We start from the raw sequence: 19613 nt of genomic DNA, 5'->3' as shown, positions 1-19613 counted from the left end.
ACATTTATATTACACAAATTCAATGAAAACAACGCATTTCAATATTGGGAATAAATATTAAAAAGCACGATTTTTGACTCGCCAAAAGCTTGGAAACAGTATCGAACTGTTCGACGATATATCAAAAGTAAATAACGTCAAAATTTTTCCCACAGAAATATTATAAATGATCTACGGTTGAGAACTTTCCTAAAATATTTCACCGTCAAATTTATAACAACGTTTGTTTAAACTATTACTATTTTTTTTCAAACGTCCACAGAAACGTTCGTGCTTATCGTACTAAAACAGCTTACCAACAGTTTTATCTCCGTTCAAACTTGTTTCCGCGTCATTTTTAACCCGCTACAAACATTATCAAATACATTCTACGAGATATAGACCATTCATGTTGCACGTTTAAATGCCCTCTATTGAGGATAAAAATGAAGTAATACTTCGGATAATTTGTAAAATATTTATAGAATTTGTCTGCAATAGTTCGATAGGAATTCTATTATTAAAAATATCAAAGGGATCGTTAATTGAACGTAAATTTCAGAATTTCGATTGTAAAAAATCATAAAATAGAAAACAATTAAGTTATGTGTTGGTAAAAGATAAAGATTTTTAAAAGAGAGAGAGAGATAGAATTTGTACCTGACTGTGAAGCGATAAGAGAATAAAAAAGGAAGAGATAGAGAGGAAGAGTGAAAGAGAAAGAGTGAAAGAGAAAGAGTGAAAGAATGTTAGTCATTGCCGTTGTCGCGGACTCCGGAAGCTTTTATCTGCTTATGCTTTATTTCGAGGTGCGGAACGGTCCATATTGGTAGAAAAAACGCACGCGAACCTTGTGTAAACTGTAAACACACCGGAAAAGACATTTAAACGACGAATATAAAAATGTGGGTCCCTTCGTGAAGCGAGTCCCTTTTGTTTCTGTCATCCATTTATGCATGGCGACTGCTGCTGCTTAATCCTCACGCCTCTTCTGTTCATCCTTCCTAACCCCACCAGCTCAACTCGTTGCCCTTTCCTCTATTTTTTCTCTCTCTCTCTCTTTATTCTTCTTTATTACTCTCTTCTCTCACTCGCAACTCTACTATTACCACGTCACAGACTTGTTTCAAGCTCGTTTAATATCGTCCCCACGCATTCCTAGCCAAGAGCCGTGAAACCGTCCAAGAAAAGGATAATAAAAAAAAACAACAACAAAATGAACAAAACAATACGAAATAATACAAATGCTTTCCATCATTACAAAACATTTCCATTTATAATATTCGCGAATTAATTAACAAGATTATATCGTAAAAATTACTTGGTAGGGATTTATGGATAAACAAGAGGAGAATAAGAAAAAGAAGAAGAAAAAAAAAGAAAAAAAAGCGGGAGAGGGGGCCGGAATGGAATAATTTTTTAGTCTGTTCCACTTGTGTTTTATTGGCTAACTCGAGAATGATAAAGGAATGGATTTGGTATATTGAAATTCGATGATATTAAAAAGTCTGTGAAAAGGTCTTGGGGAATATCGAAAAAGGGAAGAATTTTCTTCGGCAAAAAGATCGATAGCGGACGACGTCGAGATTTGGCCTCGAGTGAAGAGTGAAATAAGGAATCGAAGGTAGAAGAAAAAGAGTAATGGACGGCATCGGAGTTATTGCCTTTCGTAAGACAAGGATCTACCGAGATAGAATACGTGGATGCACGATATTGAATGACTTACGAAGAAATATAATGTAATTTGTTACACCTAATGTATCGTTCACGGGTATCAAAGATTTTTTCTTTTATTTTATTAAAAATTTTTGTTTTTCGTAAGTATACCAAGACGATTGTGTTATAAAAAGCCTAATATCAATACGTAAATAAAATTTCCATCAACGAAACGTAATATTACGCGAAACGAGTTCTCGAATAAAATATAATATTACGTGAGTTAGGAATTTTCGTTTACGTAAATCGTACCTCTATATAAAAAATTAACGAAATTTTTGGAAACTCGTATTAATCTTGTTAAACGTTTAGTGACACAAAATCACTGTAAATGTCAGTAATGGCCATATAATAATCGGATATTATATTCAACGATTGAATCGATATTCTTCTCTCATTATGCCATGGCAGGATTCTCATTTGGAAGAATAATAGCGGAGAATGGTGGGTCTTACGATGATATTTGAATAAAGGAAAGATGAACGAGTATAGTTGGGTATTATGATTCGCACAAGCTTTGACAAATTCTGATGGACGTTCGTTGAAAAAGATTAGTTTAAATCTAAAATTTAGCCAATACACCGATATTTCCTTTGATTCCACGATAAAACAGAAAAAAAAAAAAAAAGAAAAAAGAAAGAAAGAAAAGAAAAAAACCAAAATATAAATAACAGTAATTATTTTCAGTCTCACAACGCATAAAACAAGAGACGTGTACTATATAAAGATCTTACATCACGCGGCGAGAGGACATTTAATTTTACAAGCATAAAAAGAAGACAAAATTAATTTCATAGTAGTTCTAACAAGGAAAAAAAAAAACCTTTTACGAATCTATCCCGCGATTAAAAAGCGCTTTATCATTGTCACTCGTGACAAGCACGAGAATCATAATGGGTTAAAGTTATCGCACGAGAATTACGTTCGTTCTTTAGGTGTGTAAGAAAGTGAATGAAAATGAAGAAAAAGAAGAAAAAGAATAATAAGAATAAGAAGAAAGAAAGAAAGTATCATCATCCCATTCAATATTCTACCTCATTCCAAGGATACTTTTTCCTGAAAACGTATCAAAACGAATCATTTACAAGGATTACAACAACAAAATTCATGTTCTCATCGCCGATGACACCGATCTTCTGCGTGCGTTTCATCGAGTATATTATTATATTTATGACATTTAAAACAACATATTAATAAAAAGTAAAAAGAAAAAAAAAAAAAAAATCTCTTTATACCGCGTAACGAGTATAGTAACCAAGTGACGTAGCTAGACGCTAATTGCAGTCGGTTCTCTTTCTCCTCCCCTCGTGCTCGACGTCGACGCCTCCCCCGTTATTAGAATTTCTGCGAACCCCGTTTATTATTACGTCAGAAGGATATAATCTCTACGGACTAGGTTTTTCGCTTCTGGAGTTTTCGTAATTAAATATCATTTTGTCATTGTCATTCTTACCGGCCTCCGGGCGAGAGCACCCGTGTCGTAGAAGCGAACGAAAGTTAAAGCTAGCAAATTATATTTCCTCCTCGATGGAGAGTGTGTATAAAAGTGAAAGAGGGTAAAAGATCAGACGAAAGACAGAACGAAAGAGAAAGAGAGAGTGAATGAGTGAGAGAGAGAGAGAGAGAGAGAGAGAGAGAGAGAGAGAGAGAGAGAGAGAGAGAAAGTAAGTAAGTAAGTAAGAAATAAAAAAAATAAAGAAAGAGAAAGCCTAAAAAGAAAAAGGAAGGAAAAAAGATAGGAAAAGGGTAGAAAAAAAAGAAGAAGAAAGAAAATACAGTGCCGCAGTGGCGACGCCGTCTGCAATTACAATGCTTTAATTTTATGCGCGAAGTTAAGCTCCTTTTAAGAGTCCCGAGAGTGGTTAAATCCTCCTACCCTCTCCCTCTCCCCCTTACCCCTGCCCCTCTCGCTCGGCCATGAAACATTCGTTCTACTGACACTACCGTATTCATGGGACTACCTTCTTTTAGCTCGTAGAAGACAGGAGGACCGCTTTCGGAAGGCGCCAGCAATTATTTTAATTTGTTTAGAGGCCATCTGCCTTCTCTGCTTTCACTTCTTACACCTTTCTCGTTCTCTTTCTTCTCTTTCTTTCTTTTTCCTTCTCTTACATCTTACCTCGCTTTACCTCTTCTTCTTCTTCTTCTTTTTTTTTGCTTCATCTTTATCTTATTTTTTTCTTTTTGCTTTTTTTTTCACGCCTTAAAACGAATGTTTCTCTGCGAATCCTCAACGAGTAACATCTTTACTCTTTTTAAAAGCTTCACTTTCTCTCTCTCTCTCTCTCTCTCTCTCTCTCTCTCTCTCGCGTTATCTTTTTTTCGATGTTTGTCATTCGAAAAGTTCATTTATGTTAACGTCAAATGGAAAACGTGTAGAAAAAAACAAATCAATTAGACGATATTATTAATATGTAATCTTGATGGAAACCAGTAGACCATGACCATGTAAATTTCTGTTATCGACCACGCTATATATTGCGTTTCCTCCTCCAACTTCCCCTTTGACAACAACATTAACTATTCAGTTTCGATGCTTCTATTAACCATTGCTCCATACGGGTCAGTATGGTTAACTCTTTGAATTAACTCAATGAGCGACAGCCTTAGAACGCGCACAAATCCTTAGGGATAACTATGCAAATATAGCAGTTAACTCTGCAAATAAAACTTTGAAAATGAGAACACGATCAGAATTACGATCGAAAATGTTTTAATTTAGCTTTAACACAAAAATAATATATAGCAAGAAAATAGAAATAACGTTGTTCAAAAGATTCGAATTACTGTGTTAAAAGATGCAATCATATTTTTTTTCGTGAAATTGAATCAACATCCGTTTTAACTTGTACAAAAATTTGATTAATTTGAAATTAATTGATATGGTTGTATGTTCGTGTAACAGAGATTTTTCTCAATGACTAGGTGTTGCATTGATCGTTGCCTACGTTATTTATTTATCATTAAAAATGCCGTTGTAGCTGTGATATCGATTGTTGTTGCGTTGTGAATTGTTTAACGCCGCTTGATGAATTTGTTGCTTGCAGCTATGTGATTTACTGCTACGATGCTTGCGTTTTCTTTCTTAGTACTAGTTCTACTGCGTCATGCATACAGCTGATGCAATTTCGATGCAATCGAATGATGAAAATTGAATGAATGTTTATGCTATTGTTTTGAGGGTTTTTATAGGAAGAAAATGATCGTCATCCGTTCCCTAAACTGATTGTTCAATAGCAGTAAAGTCCACCCCCCCCCTCCGTAGACCATCAATGCAGAAGGCTAACGTTTTTTAGTGAATGTGATAGTGGAAAGTATGCAACGGGAGAAACTTATTTAAGAAAAAGGTATTCGTTTCTTTTTATAGGAACACATGTGTTTACTCAGCAAATCGACACCACTTGAAGGATCTATCTTCCGAAGGTTTCATCGCACCGATACCTCTCGAATGATATCTGGATTTGTTTACCAGTTTTATGGCCTTCAAAACTGTGCTATGATATTTATTTTGCATTTTCGAGTACGATTCTCACGGTCCGAAACAGTATCGGAAAATATGTTATTCGTTTTATTCCTTTCGTTGCGTTTTTACGTAACAATTAGGTTACGTAACAAAGGTTCAATTAATATTTATTTTGATGGAACATTAATTGATTCTTCCACAAGTCTTCCTGTGCTAATATTACATTCAAGGCCATTTAAACTGTATACGGTTTCATCGCGATCAATATAAAATTTAGATGAGTTATCAGAGCGAACAGTGAATCAGAGAGAATAATCTTCCAGTCGGGATCATAAACATGAGCAGCGAACCAGCTATAATCAAATACAAGAGGGATACAAAATACATTGAGGGATAACGAAGGAAGAAACTATCACAGTTTACGAACAGACACATCAAACTAATTTATACGCACTTATAACAGAAACAAAGAGAAACCATAATAACTAGGATTCGCATAAGCTTAAATAAATAGTAGTGTTTCTCCTGTTTGCATCATTGATTAGTCATATTCGTGATAACTGAATTTGTGGCCAAACTTAAACGAATAAGTTTAAATCGTATTATTTATAATTCGTGTCAGAGAGATAGAGAGAGAGAGAGAGAGAGAGAGAGAGAGAGAGAGAGAGAGAGAGAGAGAGAGAGAGAGAGATCATTGGGCTGTGTTGCATAATTAAACTTTGAATTTTAGATTAATTTTACAATAAAAGAAATTTTATAAGCAATTAAATATCATTACAATACAAATTCTTCTACTAATGTGTTTAAATATTGAATAAAAATACGTATATGAGAAATTTAATCAGTGTTATTATTTCATAAAAACTAATTAAATTTCTAATAAATTATAAGTCAGATAAAATTAGATCTGATCTTAAATTCTTTTAATCATAGTAATATTTTATAGACTAATGCATCGGGCAGTTAAATTTTGTAATGTACAGACAATTTAGCAAAAACTTAAGTGGGATAGGTCGTCACCGGAAGAGTGCAAGAAACTGACAGATAGGAAACCATCGTTTGCAATCCCTTTCCCCTCTATTTGACAAGCAACTTGCCAAATTTTGAGAGATCGAATTTATGACACGTACGCGACCATTATCCGAAAAAGCGATGGCCTGCAAGAGACACTTTCAGGAACATGTCACGCATGAATCGCAGGAAAGATATATGGTCAAGCTTTCCTTCGATGACAAGAAGGAAAATCTAACAGACTCTTATCAACTAGCGCAAAAAGGATTCGAAGGACTGAAAGAACGATTTTAGCACAACAACGAACAACATTCTGCTATTGTGGAAAGAGAATGGGCTTGCGATAACATATGACCACAATAATGGATTAAATGACACACAAGGGATGTTTCTTACTTCATCGCGCAGTAAACAAGGGGGTAGTAAAAAATATAATAGAATCAACTAACCAATAATACAATCAATTATAACAATATCATTATATCATCAATGTGTTTTATTGAATGATAGGACCGAAAGCAAAATATAATTTCTCAATTTTCGTACGTGTGAAATTAAATATAACAAAAAATTATTATTCTTATTATAATAAAATGAGATTTCTCTAATTAAAATGTAAAATTTTGTTCAAAGATCTTCTTCATAGAAATGTATAAAAGGGGGCTTTCTTTTTTTTTTTTTAATTTATCGAATCCTCCTCGTAGACACGAGACTTTAATAAGATTAGATAGCATTAATAAATTTTTCCACGAGTTCTTTTACACACAATATAGAATGAAAAAAGAGAGTCATCTATTTTTCTATTAACTCGATCCATTAAGTAAACGGTCTTTGTTTTTTGTAATAGCATGATGGTGCTTAATAAACTATTGGGAGGGTATACGCGTCAATAACACACTCGATGGAAAGGATGGACGCGTATTAAATCACTGTGATAAATTTGCATACCAAAGCTGTCTTAAGCTACTGTTTCATCGTCTTCGTTTAAAATCGATCCAATCTATCTTACGGTCTCGGATAAACCTAATAGAAGGAGACGGTGAGATCGTCGAAACTCGAAGAGATGTCTGCGGTGTACGTCGTTTTTGGGGATCGAGCGCTTATCACGAAACTTCCTCGAACTTTGTCGCTCGATTAGACTCTCTAACTCGTTCCAATCCTGTTTGAGCTGGTAATCGAGGGGACCTGAGGTAGGTAAGCAAAGACGACGGAAAGGTTTGTTCTATTAAAGCTAATTATGGAGCAACAAAGAGGACGAAGAGCAACAACTAAAACGACTACTGTTACTACTACTACTACTATTACTCGTACTACTAACACCGTGACGGCAAACCATCTCTCGAGATTGACTAGAAGAATTCTTGAAAACGGTATTGTCAAATTACTCTCTCTCTCTCTCTCTCTCTTTCGCTTTTTTTCCCTCTATTGTATTTTCTTTTTCTTTTTTTCCACGTAATACACGACTTGATTCTACAACGACAATCTTATATTATTATCTGTATTATCGGATGATTAACAATTCACTGATCTTTTCTTTTTCTTGTCTAATGATAAAACGATCGGTTTGACATGATTGTTAACTACAAACGAATAAAATGTTATAGGAAGATTGTCAAATGTAGTATGAAAGGAGACAATTATGCGATTTGTATTCTTATTCCGTAGGAAATGACAGCTCGTATAACTAGCATTAAAAAGCAACGATTCGTAAAGTAAAAGTAGAGTGATATTTACCCTCTGACGATTACGAGCTATCGTCATATTTCATGGACGATATACAACGGGATGGAAGTTCTTTGGGAGTATAGTAACCTAGACTCTTGGTCGGTCCCTAATACTATCTTTCTAGGTCCGAAGTAAGAGGTTATCTGACTCTCTCGGTCGAGTGCACTTCTTGGTTTGTATCGAGTTTGGAACTAAGGACTCGAACGAGACTACCGAACCTTTCCTTATCCTTTATCCAAGCTTATGACGAATCGACAAAGTTTCTATAAAAATCTATCCAAAAATTTCGTATCATTCATTTTTCCTGTTAGCATCGTTAACAAATTTCATTTTCCAAATCGCCAAAGTTACTTAACAACAATACTTCCCAAATTCAATTCGACAATAATCCGAGGATTTTCTTTTTCTTCGTTACAGTTACGATGCAAGAATTCGACAATATGGAAAAGCAAAGTTTTGGAGCGCAACAAATGTTTGGGGTCATCGGGCGACTTTTCGTGCGAGTCCACCACCAGCGCAGCTAACGATTCAAGATATTCGTGAGAGTGACGAGGGTGTATACAGATGCAGAGTCGACTTTCGAAACTCTCCTACGAGAAATTTCAAAGTCAACTTCACCGTTATTGGTAAGTCGAGATATTCAAAGTCCTAAGTTTCTTAGTCTTACCAACATAATCTTGTTTTCCATTTTCATTTTTTAGCGTCATCAAATTTTCACGAGTAGTTCAATCTTTACACAAATGTACTTTAATTTAATATAAGTTTCATTAAAATCTATTCATTTTTAGTATGAAAAATATTTACCAAAACAATCAAGTACATCACGTTTAAAGTGAGTCAACTTGTAAGCTATGCCAAAGTTTTTTATTTTAGATATTAACAAAGCCAAAATATTCCAAAGAGAGATCCAAACTTCATTCGTCAATGCTTTCGAAACGAACTTTTATTCTATCGTACGGCGTGAAATTTGTTTCCACATCTTCTTTACGTGAAGTGAAAATAATGGAAGTATGATTTCTTATAAAGGATAAAGAAAAAAAAAAAAAAGAATTTAGGTAAAATAGTAATCCGATGAGAAAGAATGGCGTGCACGATTTTCCATGAGTTTTATTCAACTTTTCTCTTATACGTCAAAATTATTTGGATGATCGATGAAAGATCGATCTTTAGAAAGAAAAAAATCTTTTTGAAGTAACACTTGTGTGAAATTATATTTATCGCATCGAATTAGAAAACTATTTCACGTTTCTCTTTGAAAATCATGATTTTCGAGTTAGCAAGCACGCAAAACTGAGGAGTAAAGACTTTCACAATACTATTTAAATTTTCGAATGCGATCGTATCAAGTCAGCAGCCATATTCGGCCGAACGTTACGAAAGTTTAATACTCAATAAACGAAACTACTTGCTAACTTGCTGAGCTTTCGCAAAGTCAGGTTTGCTATAAGACGAACTAAGAATTTGGTAAATCGACGAGAATAAAACAAAAGAATAAGATAACACAGAAAGAAGAAATAGAAAAAGGAATAAATATATAAAGAACAAATTCTAACAGTGGGGCGATACGTAGAGCTCTCGTTAACGTAAATCTGATCGACTACTTGAACAATCAATCGAATATTGAAAAGGTACGTGTTGGAAGGACGATATGTTAAAACTTTTCAGTTGGCCTAAAGTTCGATAGAGAAATACGAAGATTCGGAATTAAACGCGAAGCAAACCACGACGACGAGCAAGCAGCCGAAGTATTTCGTTTAATTTGCATTGGAATGTTGTCGAGCATATCAGAGCTTTGTTTCCTGATCATTCGTCATCGTATGTACGATTATATGATATATGTATCTATGTAAAGGTATATCTACTCTTGTATTTGACCTCAATTTAGGTTAGTGTATCTACGTGCACACTAGTTTCCATTTTTATTGATCCAAAAGAAAGAAAAGAAAAAATATAGTGTTTCAAGAACAACGTTGGCGATAAAAGCTCAGAGGAAGAAAGTTTACCGGACAAGAATGGTACAAGAAGGAGGGTGATTCCTGAGAGTGTAAAAGGAGAGAGAGAGAGAGAGAGACAGTAACAGAGTTCAAAAGTAAGAGTAACAGAGACCCATAACATGCCCTGACTACACTCTACTGCTAATAGAATCGAAGCGGATACAACGACTCGCGTTTCCTTGGAGACGCACGAGCTTGGTGCATCTCTTCTTGCCTAAGGGAAAGCCAAAGTCCTTTCAGGAAGCTTCTAAACGAATTTACCCATCGATCGACCATTAAACTGATTGCGAGTTAAAGCGTGGTTCGTCGGTCTACGCGTTTGCCTTCAGAAAACGACGATAGCAAGAGAGAGAGAGAGAGAGAGAGAGAGAGAGAGAGAGAGAGAGAGAGAGTAGTATAGAAGACGAATATCGCTATTAGATGCATCGAAAAGCATCGATAGCAAAGAACATTAGACCGAGTGACTATTAAATTATTTCTCTTTCTTATCCATCAATTTTGTTTATTCTTATTTATTTTCTATCTAAATGTCATAATCTACGCTCGATTTGCGAAAAGTATGTTGAACAATTCTAAAGTGTTAATGCATCATTAGAAAATTTAACCTTTTTCATTGTTATTCAGTAGTGTTTTGCTAAGGTTTGATTGGTATTTTTAATTTTAATTAAAATATTAGAACAATTAATTTTAAGTTATAATACAATAAAATGCACATTCTATCTCTCTGTCTCTCTCTCTCTCTCTGTAACACAAAACGACTGACATTTAGGTTTCTTTATTTGTTTTCAAGTTAATCACATATTTAGAATTTAAATGCAAACTATCTTGAAAAAAATCATAATCATAGTTAACATTATTTATCGTCTACTCATCGACTAAACGCATCAATTTCTTAATTTTTCTGTCAGTTGCACATGGGCACTGATGCGATACTCACGATTTATTCCAGAATACACGGAAACCTGTGAGAAAGAATACGTTCACGTTCCCCATGAACTCAACGAAATGGTTTAGTCAGGATTAATCTTTCCTAACGATCGAGACTTCCCAGCCATCCTTATTTCCCACTTCAATCTCTCCTTCCCGAACTCGACCTTTTCTACGCTTCAATGAACCAATCCTGTCATCGAAACTTTCGAGCATAAGGTCTTCCTCGTTTTTCGAATGTTGCACGCTAATCCGACTAAGGATTTAGTTTACATTTTCTCTTATCATCTGAATCTTCCACTAAAAATCGATATTTCATTTAGAATTGACGTAAGACGCTTAATTACGTATCATCGTGAAATTCTATCGATTTTATTGTTTCTCTTACTTCTTTGCTCTCTCTCTCTTTCATTAAAAAACAAAATTATTTTCTTTTTTAAACTTATTTCGTATAGAACAAAATTTATTTTAATAGATGTTTCTCATTCTATATAATATGATAAATTTGACTTATGAGCAATTAAAAGAATATTCGCATCCAATTAGTTGGAATTAACAACATTATATCCGAAATACAAGATTTTATATTGAATACTGAAAGGTACAGATAGAAAGTTATAAAAAACTGTAAAAAACCTTTAGAACCTCATTAACGCGCAATGTTTCGACTGATAACATCATCGGACTTCATTTAAGAGAAATCCGATTATATTATATACGCTATTGCCCATTTGGACCTGTGTCCAATTCAATGACAATAAAAACTGTGATGCTAAAAGCAAACAATTTCGATATATTTCAATAGTAATAAAAAAAATAACAACAACAATGAAATGACTGTAAATCTCTGAAAAAAAAAATTAGCTTAACGTGTTTTGCATTTATCAGGAGAGAATCTATTAAAAACAATTCGTTACTTATGACAATTTTTTCGGTTAAGTATAGATTAACTAATTGCAATTATGATTTTGTTTTTGTTGAAATGGGAAAGATATCGCGAGGCTTTCACCAAGATTAAATAGCACGGAAAGAAGACAAATTTTTCACGGAAGGTTACGATAATGGCGGAATATAAAAGCGGAAAGAGAAAAATTGAGAAAGGAGGAAGACAGAAGGTAGAGACGGAAAGACACGTTTTGAAATTTACTACGCGGCTGGACGACGAGACTCGTATTTCATCGTTAACGGCTCCTATGGAAAATTCAGAACAGACCTACGGGCAAAAGCACCCTTCTAGTTTGCGCTCCGAACAGAGTGGCGGTTCCCATTGGAAAAACGTCTCACCCGCGGTTATCTTTCCTACGTCGACGCTTCCGCCATCTCTTTTCTCCTATTCCTTCTATTTCTCTTGCATGGAATCTGTCATTTATCCGGAAAGTTCCGCGTTCCTGCTTTCAAAAAGCTTCCGACGGCGCATTTTTTACGCATTGTACAAAACGCGAAACATTTAAATATTTTCCACGCCAAAGTCGTCCTCTTATTTCCTTTATTTGCACAAATGTTTTCTTTATTTTTCTTTTGATTTTTCATTCATTCGTTCACGATTCTTGTTTAAACGCATCCTATTTTAACGCCTATTTATTATTTATAAGCTTCAAGCTGTGAATATGCATGTAATATTCGTGCAAACAAATAAAATATATATATATATATTCCAACATTTTATCAAAATATCTCTTCTTTTATTTTTTTATTGAAAATAATCCATTAATCTAATAAGACTTTTTCGAGATGTTAATAAATAACATTGAAATATAATAATAATGTATGAAATGAGACTACGTTAATTTAAAATTATGAATAAAATCCAGATAAAAATATGAAAGAAGATAAAGGTAGAAGAAGAAACCCCCCCCCCCCAGAAAATACAAATCAAATACGGAGTGCACGGTCGCGACAAGAAATGTTTTCTTGGCATTTATTTACCTAACGCATCTCCATAAACGAGTCGCGTTTTCTTGAATATCGCGAGTGTGTGAACACCAGTTAAAAATAATTTATTGTAGACGTGACTCGCTCGTTGTCGAGGAAACATTTCTCGAGTCTGTAATGGAAAACGCATATTTGAGATACATTTGCTTGTCTCTCGCGCGCACGAGCAAGGGAAAGATTAAAAAAGTTCAAAGGGACATGATAGTTAGATGCGGTCTAAACCAGGGAAGAAAGTTTTATGTGAAAATGTTCCTGAGGGATTTCCTAGATAAACAGGAAGACGATAAAGAGAAGTATAACAACAACAACCAAAATATACGAATATACAAACAAAACAAAAATAAGGAAGATATCTATGAAACTGATCTAATTCTGATTTGGCTAAAGAAAACGATATTTAAATTAAATTTAATTATTTTCCAATGAAGAAAACCAAAATTTGTACGTAAAATCGAATTTTTTTATTTTGAACCAATCGGGAAACTTTGTAAAAAGGAAACGAGAGAAAAAGAACAAAAAATAAACGAAACTAGGAGGATAAGTTCACGTTTCGCGTTGTGCAAGTTCGCACCGAGGGGTCTGAGCGCACGTGCGCCTATACCACTCGTATAATGTAATACGTACGCGTGCATGGAATAAGATGTAATCGAATCACTTCGAGAGTTTCTTTATTAGAAGTTCATGTTCCAAAAATGCTTCCCTTTTTCTGGGAAATTGTTCTCCTCTTCTTTTTCTTAATCATCTCTATCCTTTCGTTCTCATTTTTCATTCCCTTATTTTTTTTCTCCTTCTATTTATCTATTTTTCCTTTTCTAACTTTCTCTCTCTCTCTCTCTCTCTCTCACAATTTTTTGCCTCTCGTTTCTTTCTCTAGGAGTTCTTTGCAAAAGTTCGTCAACCGCCAGAGGGAAAGCGTAGAAAACGCAGCGTTGCTCGTTAGACGAGAATAGTAGAAATAGTTTTCAGGTATTTCTAGTTTTCCCGCAGAGAAAAGAAAATACTCGAGAGGTGATTCTGTCGCTGGGATAGTAAAAGTATCCAGCAAGGATTCGAACGATTACGTAATGTATTATATGATCGTGCTTCGCGTTATAAAATCGGTGTTCTTTGCTAAGTAAGAAGAAAAAAAGGTAGGAAAGAAAAAAATGAAGCAATAAAAATCATGACTAAGCGAGGTCGGTAGGTAGATATCGTTCAACCAGGTGTAAAAAAGCCTATTCTAACGTCTACATTTACGTTCAATGTGAATTCAAATGCAAAGTATTCTCGTAGGTAACAGCTTAGGAAAGTAATAGCTTAGAGTAGTAGTAGAACTTGCTACTACTGCTACTCCTATGGCAAATGTCCTTTTCCGCAAAATCCTTCAGTACGATCGTATAAAAAATTACCAATCGATTCGTCGGCACGTCATGAATCATAAAAGATTTCACTGGTCTCGCGGCCCTTTCGAAATCCTATGTCCTTTGGTAGAAGCGACGGGTGTCGAGCACCATAAAGAACCAATGGAAGGATTCGTGGACGGAAAAGCTGCCATATTTTTCTGCACCAGAGAGCTCATTCGTCTTTCCGGACGTTCGCACCCGAATTGTTACCCGGACTTCCATCAAACCCACCCCTTATGCTTTCTCGAATATCTTCAAGCTTTTCTTTCTTTTTCCATCAGTCCCTTTTATTCTTTCCCGCGAGATAGATAACACGAGGACGCCATTTTTTTCTCTAAATAAGATATCATAAACGCATTCCGATGATAGAAAGATCGTTGACACGTCTATTTTCAAAGCCTTAACCGTAGATATCATCGACCTTGGAAGATAAACGACACGGATAATGTAGTCTCCTTTAATTTACGAACCAAGAGAAATCCTATATCTTTTCAAAGATAGATATATATAATACATAGAATAAAATATATATAGTATATACTTACTATACCAAACGGCCGATAGGTATGTTAAAAGTCATTAATATTTTATCGAGTGTTCCATTCCTTAAAATTCGACTCGTCGCACGTTTATCGCACATTGCCGGTGCACGTTCTTCTTGATATTCGGAGAGTATTCGAAAATAGCTCAACGTAGCGCACAGATATACGAGTATATAGATAAAAAATAATTGAAACATTGGTTGAGACATTGGTATATATATATATATATAGAAATAAAGGAACACTAGAAATAAAACGAGTACTTTACGATATTACTTTTAAAAGAAAATGGAGTAAGTTTGATCCATTGGAATATCGATAAGTCCATCTGACTTATCATCGCTGACTCGTCCGTGAGAATAGTTTAGAACAATATTTTGCAATTACGGTGTTCAGTTTGCATGAAGAAGGATTAATCGATAGTATCGACCGATACTACAGGATGAAAATACGACGGATATATATCTTCATTTGTGTTTGAGAGACAGACGCGTTCCCATTTAAGTGCTCCTAGACATTCCTACTAGGTTCCATCCACTTGCATTCGAGTTAAGTTCAAAGACGTTCTTGCCTTGTATCAGATACAACGGCAAATTACTGAATTAACATGAACAGTTTGCCGTGTATAGACAATCGACCAATTCACCCGAGAAAGAAGATTCCTTTTGAGAGATCCGCAAGTGGAATGGGCCAGCAACACACCGATTAACAACTTCAAATGTATAGTTTGTTAAATACAATTCCGATGAAAGATACGTCCTTACCATGTTTATATATCCAACTCGGAATGCTTTTGAACGTTTCTCAATGCATACTATACACTCATTTATTTATGCTTTTAGCTTTATCGAAACTCTCTATCATTGAACAACACACAGACCTCAACTTTGACGTCTTTGACGTTCTCGACATCAGAAATGGGAAGAAACCTTCTATTATTCGTCCTGATTTCGTCTCTCCTTTTCCTCTATATCTTCCTCTCGTTCCTTTTTCTTTCTTTCTTTTTTTCACTCTATCACCGGTATTCTCCATTTCTCTCATCCCTTTTTCTTCCTCGTATCGTTCTTTTCAGTTTCCCAACTCCCGTCAATCCCCAACGGTTTTTCCATTCTTAATCGTAAATGACCGACCGAGAAGAGTCTGAGCTTCGACAACAAAGCCCTACTGGTATTACAGGGGTAGCTGCAATTACCGTTCATATTCCGATACGAAATCATAAACTGTGCTTTCTCTTTTCCTTCCTCATTCTCGACGATACACTATCCTTATCCATTGTCTTCGCTTTCTTCCTTTCTTCCTTCCTTCCTTCCTTCCTTCCTTCCTTCCTTCCTTCCTTCCTTCCTTCCTACCTTTCTTCCTTTCTTCCTTCCTTTCTATCTTCCTTCTCCCTGTCATACCTTTCTATTTTCCGTACCTACTTTAAGAAATCGCTTTGAATTATCCTCAACAAACTCCATCTTCGGATAATACGTTAGAGAATACGATCTCCTTTGTTGTTCTTCATTGGCTTCTCACAGGTAACAAAGCAAAATCCATCCGTTTTTATCATTTATATGCAAAGAGACTTTTTGTCTTTTATTTCGAGTTACTTCTAAATTCGCGACTGCTTCTTTTCTTTTTTTTTTTTTATTCTCTTTATTAAGAAAAAAAAAAATAAGAATAAAACTCATAAATATCATGTCGTCGGTATTACTCTCCTTTACTATCTAAACTTAATCTCCGATTTAACGGATTTTAAACTTTTAATTAAAATTTTCTATTGAATTTTTTATTCATTCTCTTCATTTAACTTTGCAAACAGTAATTATAAATATTTCCTATTATATTATTACCCGAAAATGATATTATTTATTATCCAAGCCCCAGTACCAAAATGATTTCCATTTTTCCATACAATTTATTATAACTAAATGAAATTCTTCTTCTTCTTCTTCTTCTTCTTCCTCATTTTATTAAGACTTTGTCCTGTTATAATAGCTTTTGTTTTATTGCTAAAATATTTCTATGAGCGATTTATTGTATTAATACAATTTAACTATAAATGAAATTAATATAAATAATTATATTTAAATAATGATATATAGGATTAGTATGCAAAATGACGTCGTGATTTAAATGTTCAATCTTTTTTTTCTCCAATAATTTACACCCATCTAAAGCCTTTTCGAATGGTTTTTAAAGAGACACATACAGGCCAAAAGGGTAACATTTTACACAAGGATAGATGCGCTTCGAGATAGTTTTCATCCCAGGAGACGAACTTCCTTTATCCATCGTAAAAATCCAAAGATCTTCGATGGTCGCGGTAAGGACTTAGTCGACGACCACCTATCTCCCTTTTATCTCTCTTTTCACTTTTTCCCATATCTTCCATCTCTCTTTCATTCTTTTCTTTCCTTTTCTTCTTGAATCCACTATTTTCTCTCGACTCATGTAAATTGTCATGTACGACAAACGTCAATAATTCACGATTCTTCCTTTCAAGTGTTAATGTTACAAGATGTCGTCGCGTTCCTATGTGTTTCTTACATTTATCAAATTTGTGATAACCATGTTAGAGAAGTGTAATAACAAAATATATTTTAACAATCGAGATAACAAGATTATCATCGTCGTTAAAGTTTTCCCCGTTCTTGCTCTCTTTCTTTCATTTATTTTCTTTTACATAAGAAGAATATTCTGATTCTTACTTTACCGATCACAGCACTCTTGTCGGTAATAATAATGTTAATGCACAATTTTCACGTTCATTCATTTCATTTATAATTCTCAATCATGCGCTTATCGTATATCGAACAATCAAAATGTAACAGGTAATATCTAATTGTAAGTATATAAATATAATACATACATACGTACACCTACAAGATATAATAATCTTACAGACCCAACTTGAAAAGTCAACCGTAATAATATAATACTATCTCTGCAGGTTCAATTTTTCTTCTCATCTCATATAGAAAGAAGATTATTTAACGAACTGAAGATAAAAACATTATTTCTTTTGTAGGGGACGGGGTACATAGTAACGTAACACATCAAAGCGTATCGAAAAGACAAACGACTTTATAGATGCATCGACAACAACAGAACAACTCGATTTCGACTAGAACGTGCGTTGTCAGCTCGTTTCTTCGTCCCCTCGAGAGAAATCGAAAGATATTTTCTTCGAATCTATACGTACGAATACGATTTTCTCTGTGTTGTTGGGGTGGTGGGCAGGGGGGAACAGTTGATCGCAACCAGTTGACGGAGTTTTACGAGATTTTTCTGATTCTTTTCTCCTATTTTCTCTTTTCTTTTTTTTTTCTTTGGTTTTATTTTCTTTTCTTTTGCTCTCCTCCACTTTCTTTTTCTTTTTTTTTTCACAACCAACCTCCCGAACGAGAAAACTTTTACGCAAGACCCGTTGACTGTATCGACACCTTTGAAAAAGCGTCCTCGCCGATTCGAACTCTATTTTTCTCGAAGATATTTTTGCACTGGCAAGTCTCTATCGCGAACGCGTATCAAGATGGCACTTTCGTTTCGCCAGTTCCACCCCCCTTTTTCTACCAACCCACCCTTCTTCTTTTCGTAACATCCGTTCTACATCGTTTCGGCATACGTTCGTCACTCGACCCCATCCTCTCCCTCCTCTCCCACTCTTTTTTCTTAACGTAGCGATAAAACAAAATCGAATTTTCGCTGATGTTCTCTCATTTTTCCGTTATCGGGAAACTCTTACGCGCTTTGATTCGTTCGACTACCACCAATACTATCCTCGATGAACGCTCGTAATTCGATATACTTTTTACTGCGTACTTTACAGAATAGAAAAGGAAGAAACTTTACTGAGCGTTTTCTTCGAGATAGATAGATAAAGAGAGAGAGAGAGAGGAAAGAAAAAAAAAGAAAATAACTCCCACAGGGTACAAGGTCCAATGAAAAATGAAGAATTTTATGAGCTCGTAAACGATCTGACACCCTCGTAATTTAATCCAGTTAACCGTTCCTTATCTTTTATTATTCTTTCCATCCCGTTTTTACCCTGGATATAGTCGCGAAACAATTTTTTTGTTTTGTTTATTCTTGTTTTTTGTTTCTTTCTCTCCGAGTAATTATTCTTTTTTTTTTTTTTTCATTCTTTTTATCACTTAATTGTAGCACGGTGGTACTCGTTCTTTGTCATCATTTGTGGAAAAATAAAAATGAGGTACATTGTCGCGTAATTATTACACAAAAAAAAAATTATATCATATCTAAAGCATTAATTATTAATCAAGTACTTTGATGTGAAAATTTGTAAAACAAAAATTCTCAAAAGTTGAATCGTTTTTGTCTGACAAACGAACGACTCACATATACCCGTAGGATTATTCGTATATATTATATCATTTAATCATGTTATCCCCCTACATCGTTTTTTATTAATTCATTTGCGAACAAAAGAAAATTATTTCGCCAACAATAACATTAATTAACTCGATCGTAATTAATTTTGTTAAAATACAACGCGCAGTACTATGGTCGAATTAAGAAGGCAATGCGGGAACGAAATCCAATGGGTTTAAAGCATCGCATACGTAATGCGGAGAGAACCACCCCCCCCTCGAGTCTGATTCTCGAACCACCCCCGACGCCAATTTTTTCTATATCGAATACGTGTAGAAACTTCCAGTTAGCGTAATATGTTTCTCTGCATTGTTTTTTGTTTTTATTTCCTTTTTCATTTCTTTCACGTAAAATACGCCTCCTCTTCGTTCTCGCAAACGCAAAAAAATGTTACAGTAATTTTCTCCTAAATTCGATTTCGAATAAAAACAATCGAAACGTTCTCGTAAAACAAAAGTAATCGATTGCCCATCGAAATGAAATCTCCCTATCGCGTATTTTCTCGGTAGAAAAAAATTGACCTGATAACTCGATCATCTTCTTATCTTTAAATATATATATATATATA

At 34.7% G+C, this 19613-nt stretch overlaps 1 protein-coding gene across 1 annotated transcript in view; it reads left to right on the top strand.

The window, feature by feature from the left end:
* LOC106787370 (nephrin-like) overlaps positions 1–19613 on the top strand; it is a 130030-nt gene that overhangs the window by 27466 nt on the left and 82951 nt on the right. The window contains exon 4 of the mRNA XM_014749683.1: positions 8312–8520. Coding sequence (XP_014605169.1) covers positions 8312–8520 — 209 coding nt within the window. The remainder of the gene's footprint in view (positions 1–8311; positions 8521–19613) is intronic.

This window comes from Polistes canadensis, unplaced genomic scaffold (assembly GCF_001313835.1).
Source record: "Polistes canadensis isolate GaletaPanama2010 unplaced genomic scaffold, ASM131383v1 scaffold_4, whole genome shotgun sequence".
Lineage (NCBI taxonomy): Eukaryota > Metazoa > Arthropoda > Insecta > Hymenoptera > Vespidae > Polistes > Polistes canadensis.
The sequence above is the reverse complement of the archived record's forward strand: the minus strand, read 5'-3'. Positions and strand labels throughout refer to the sequence as shown.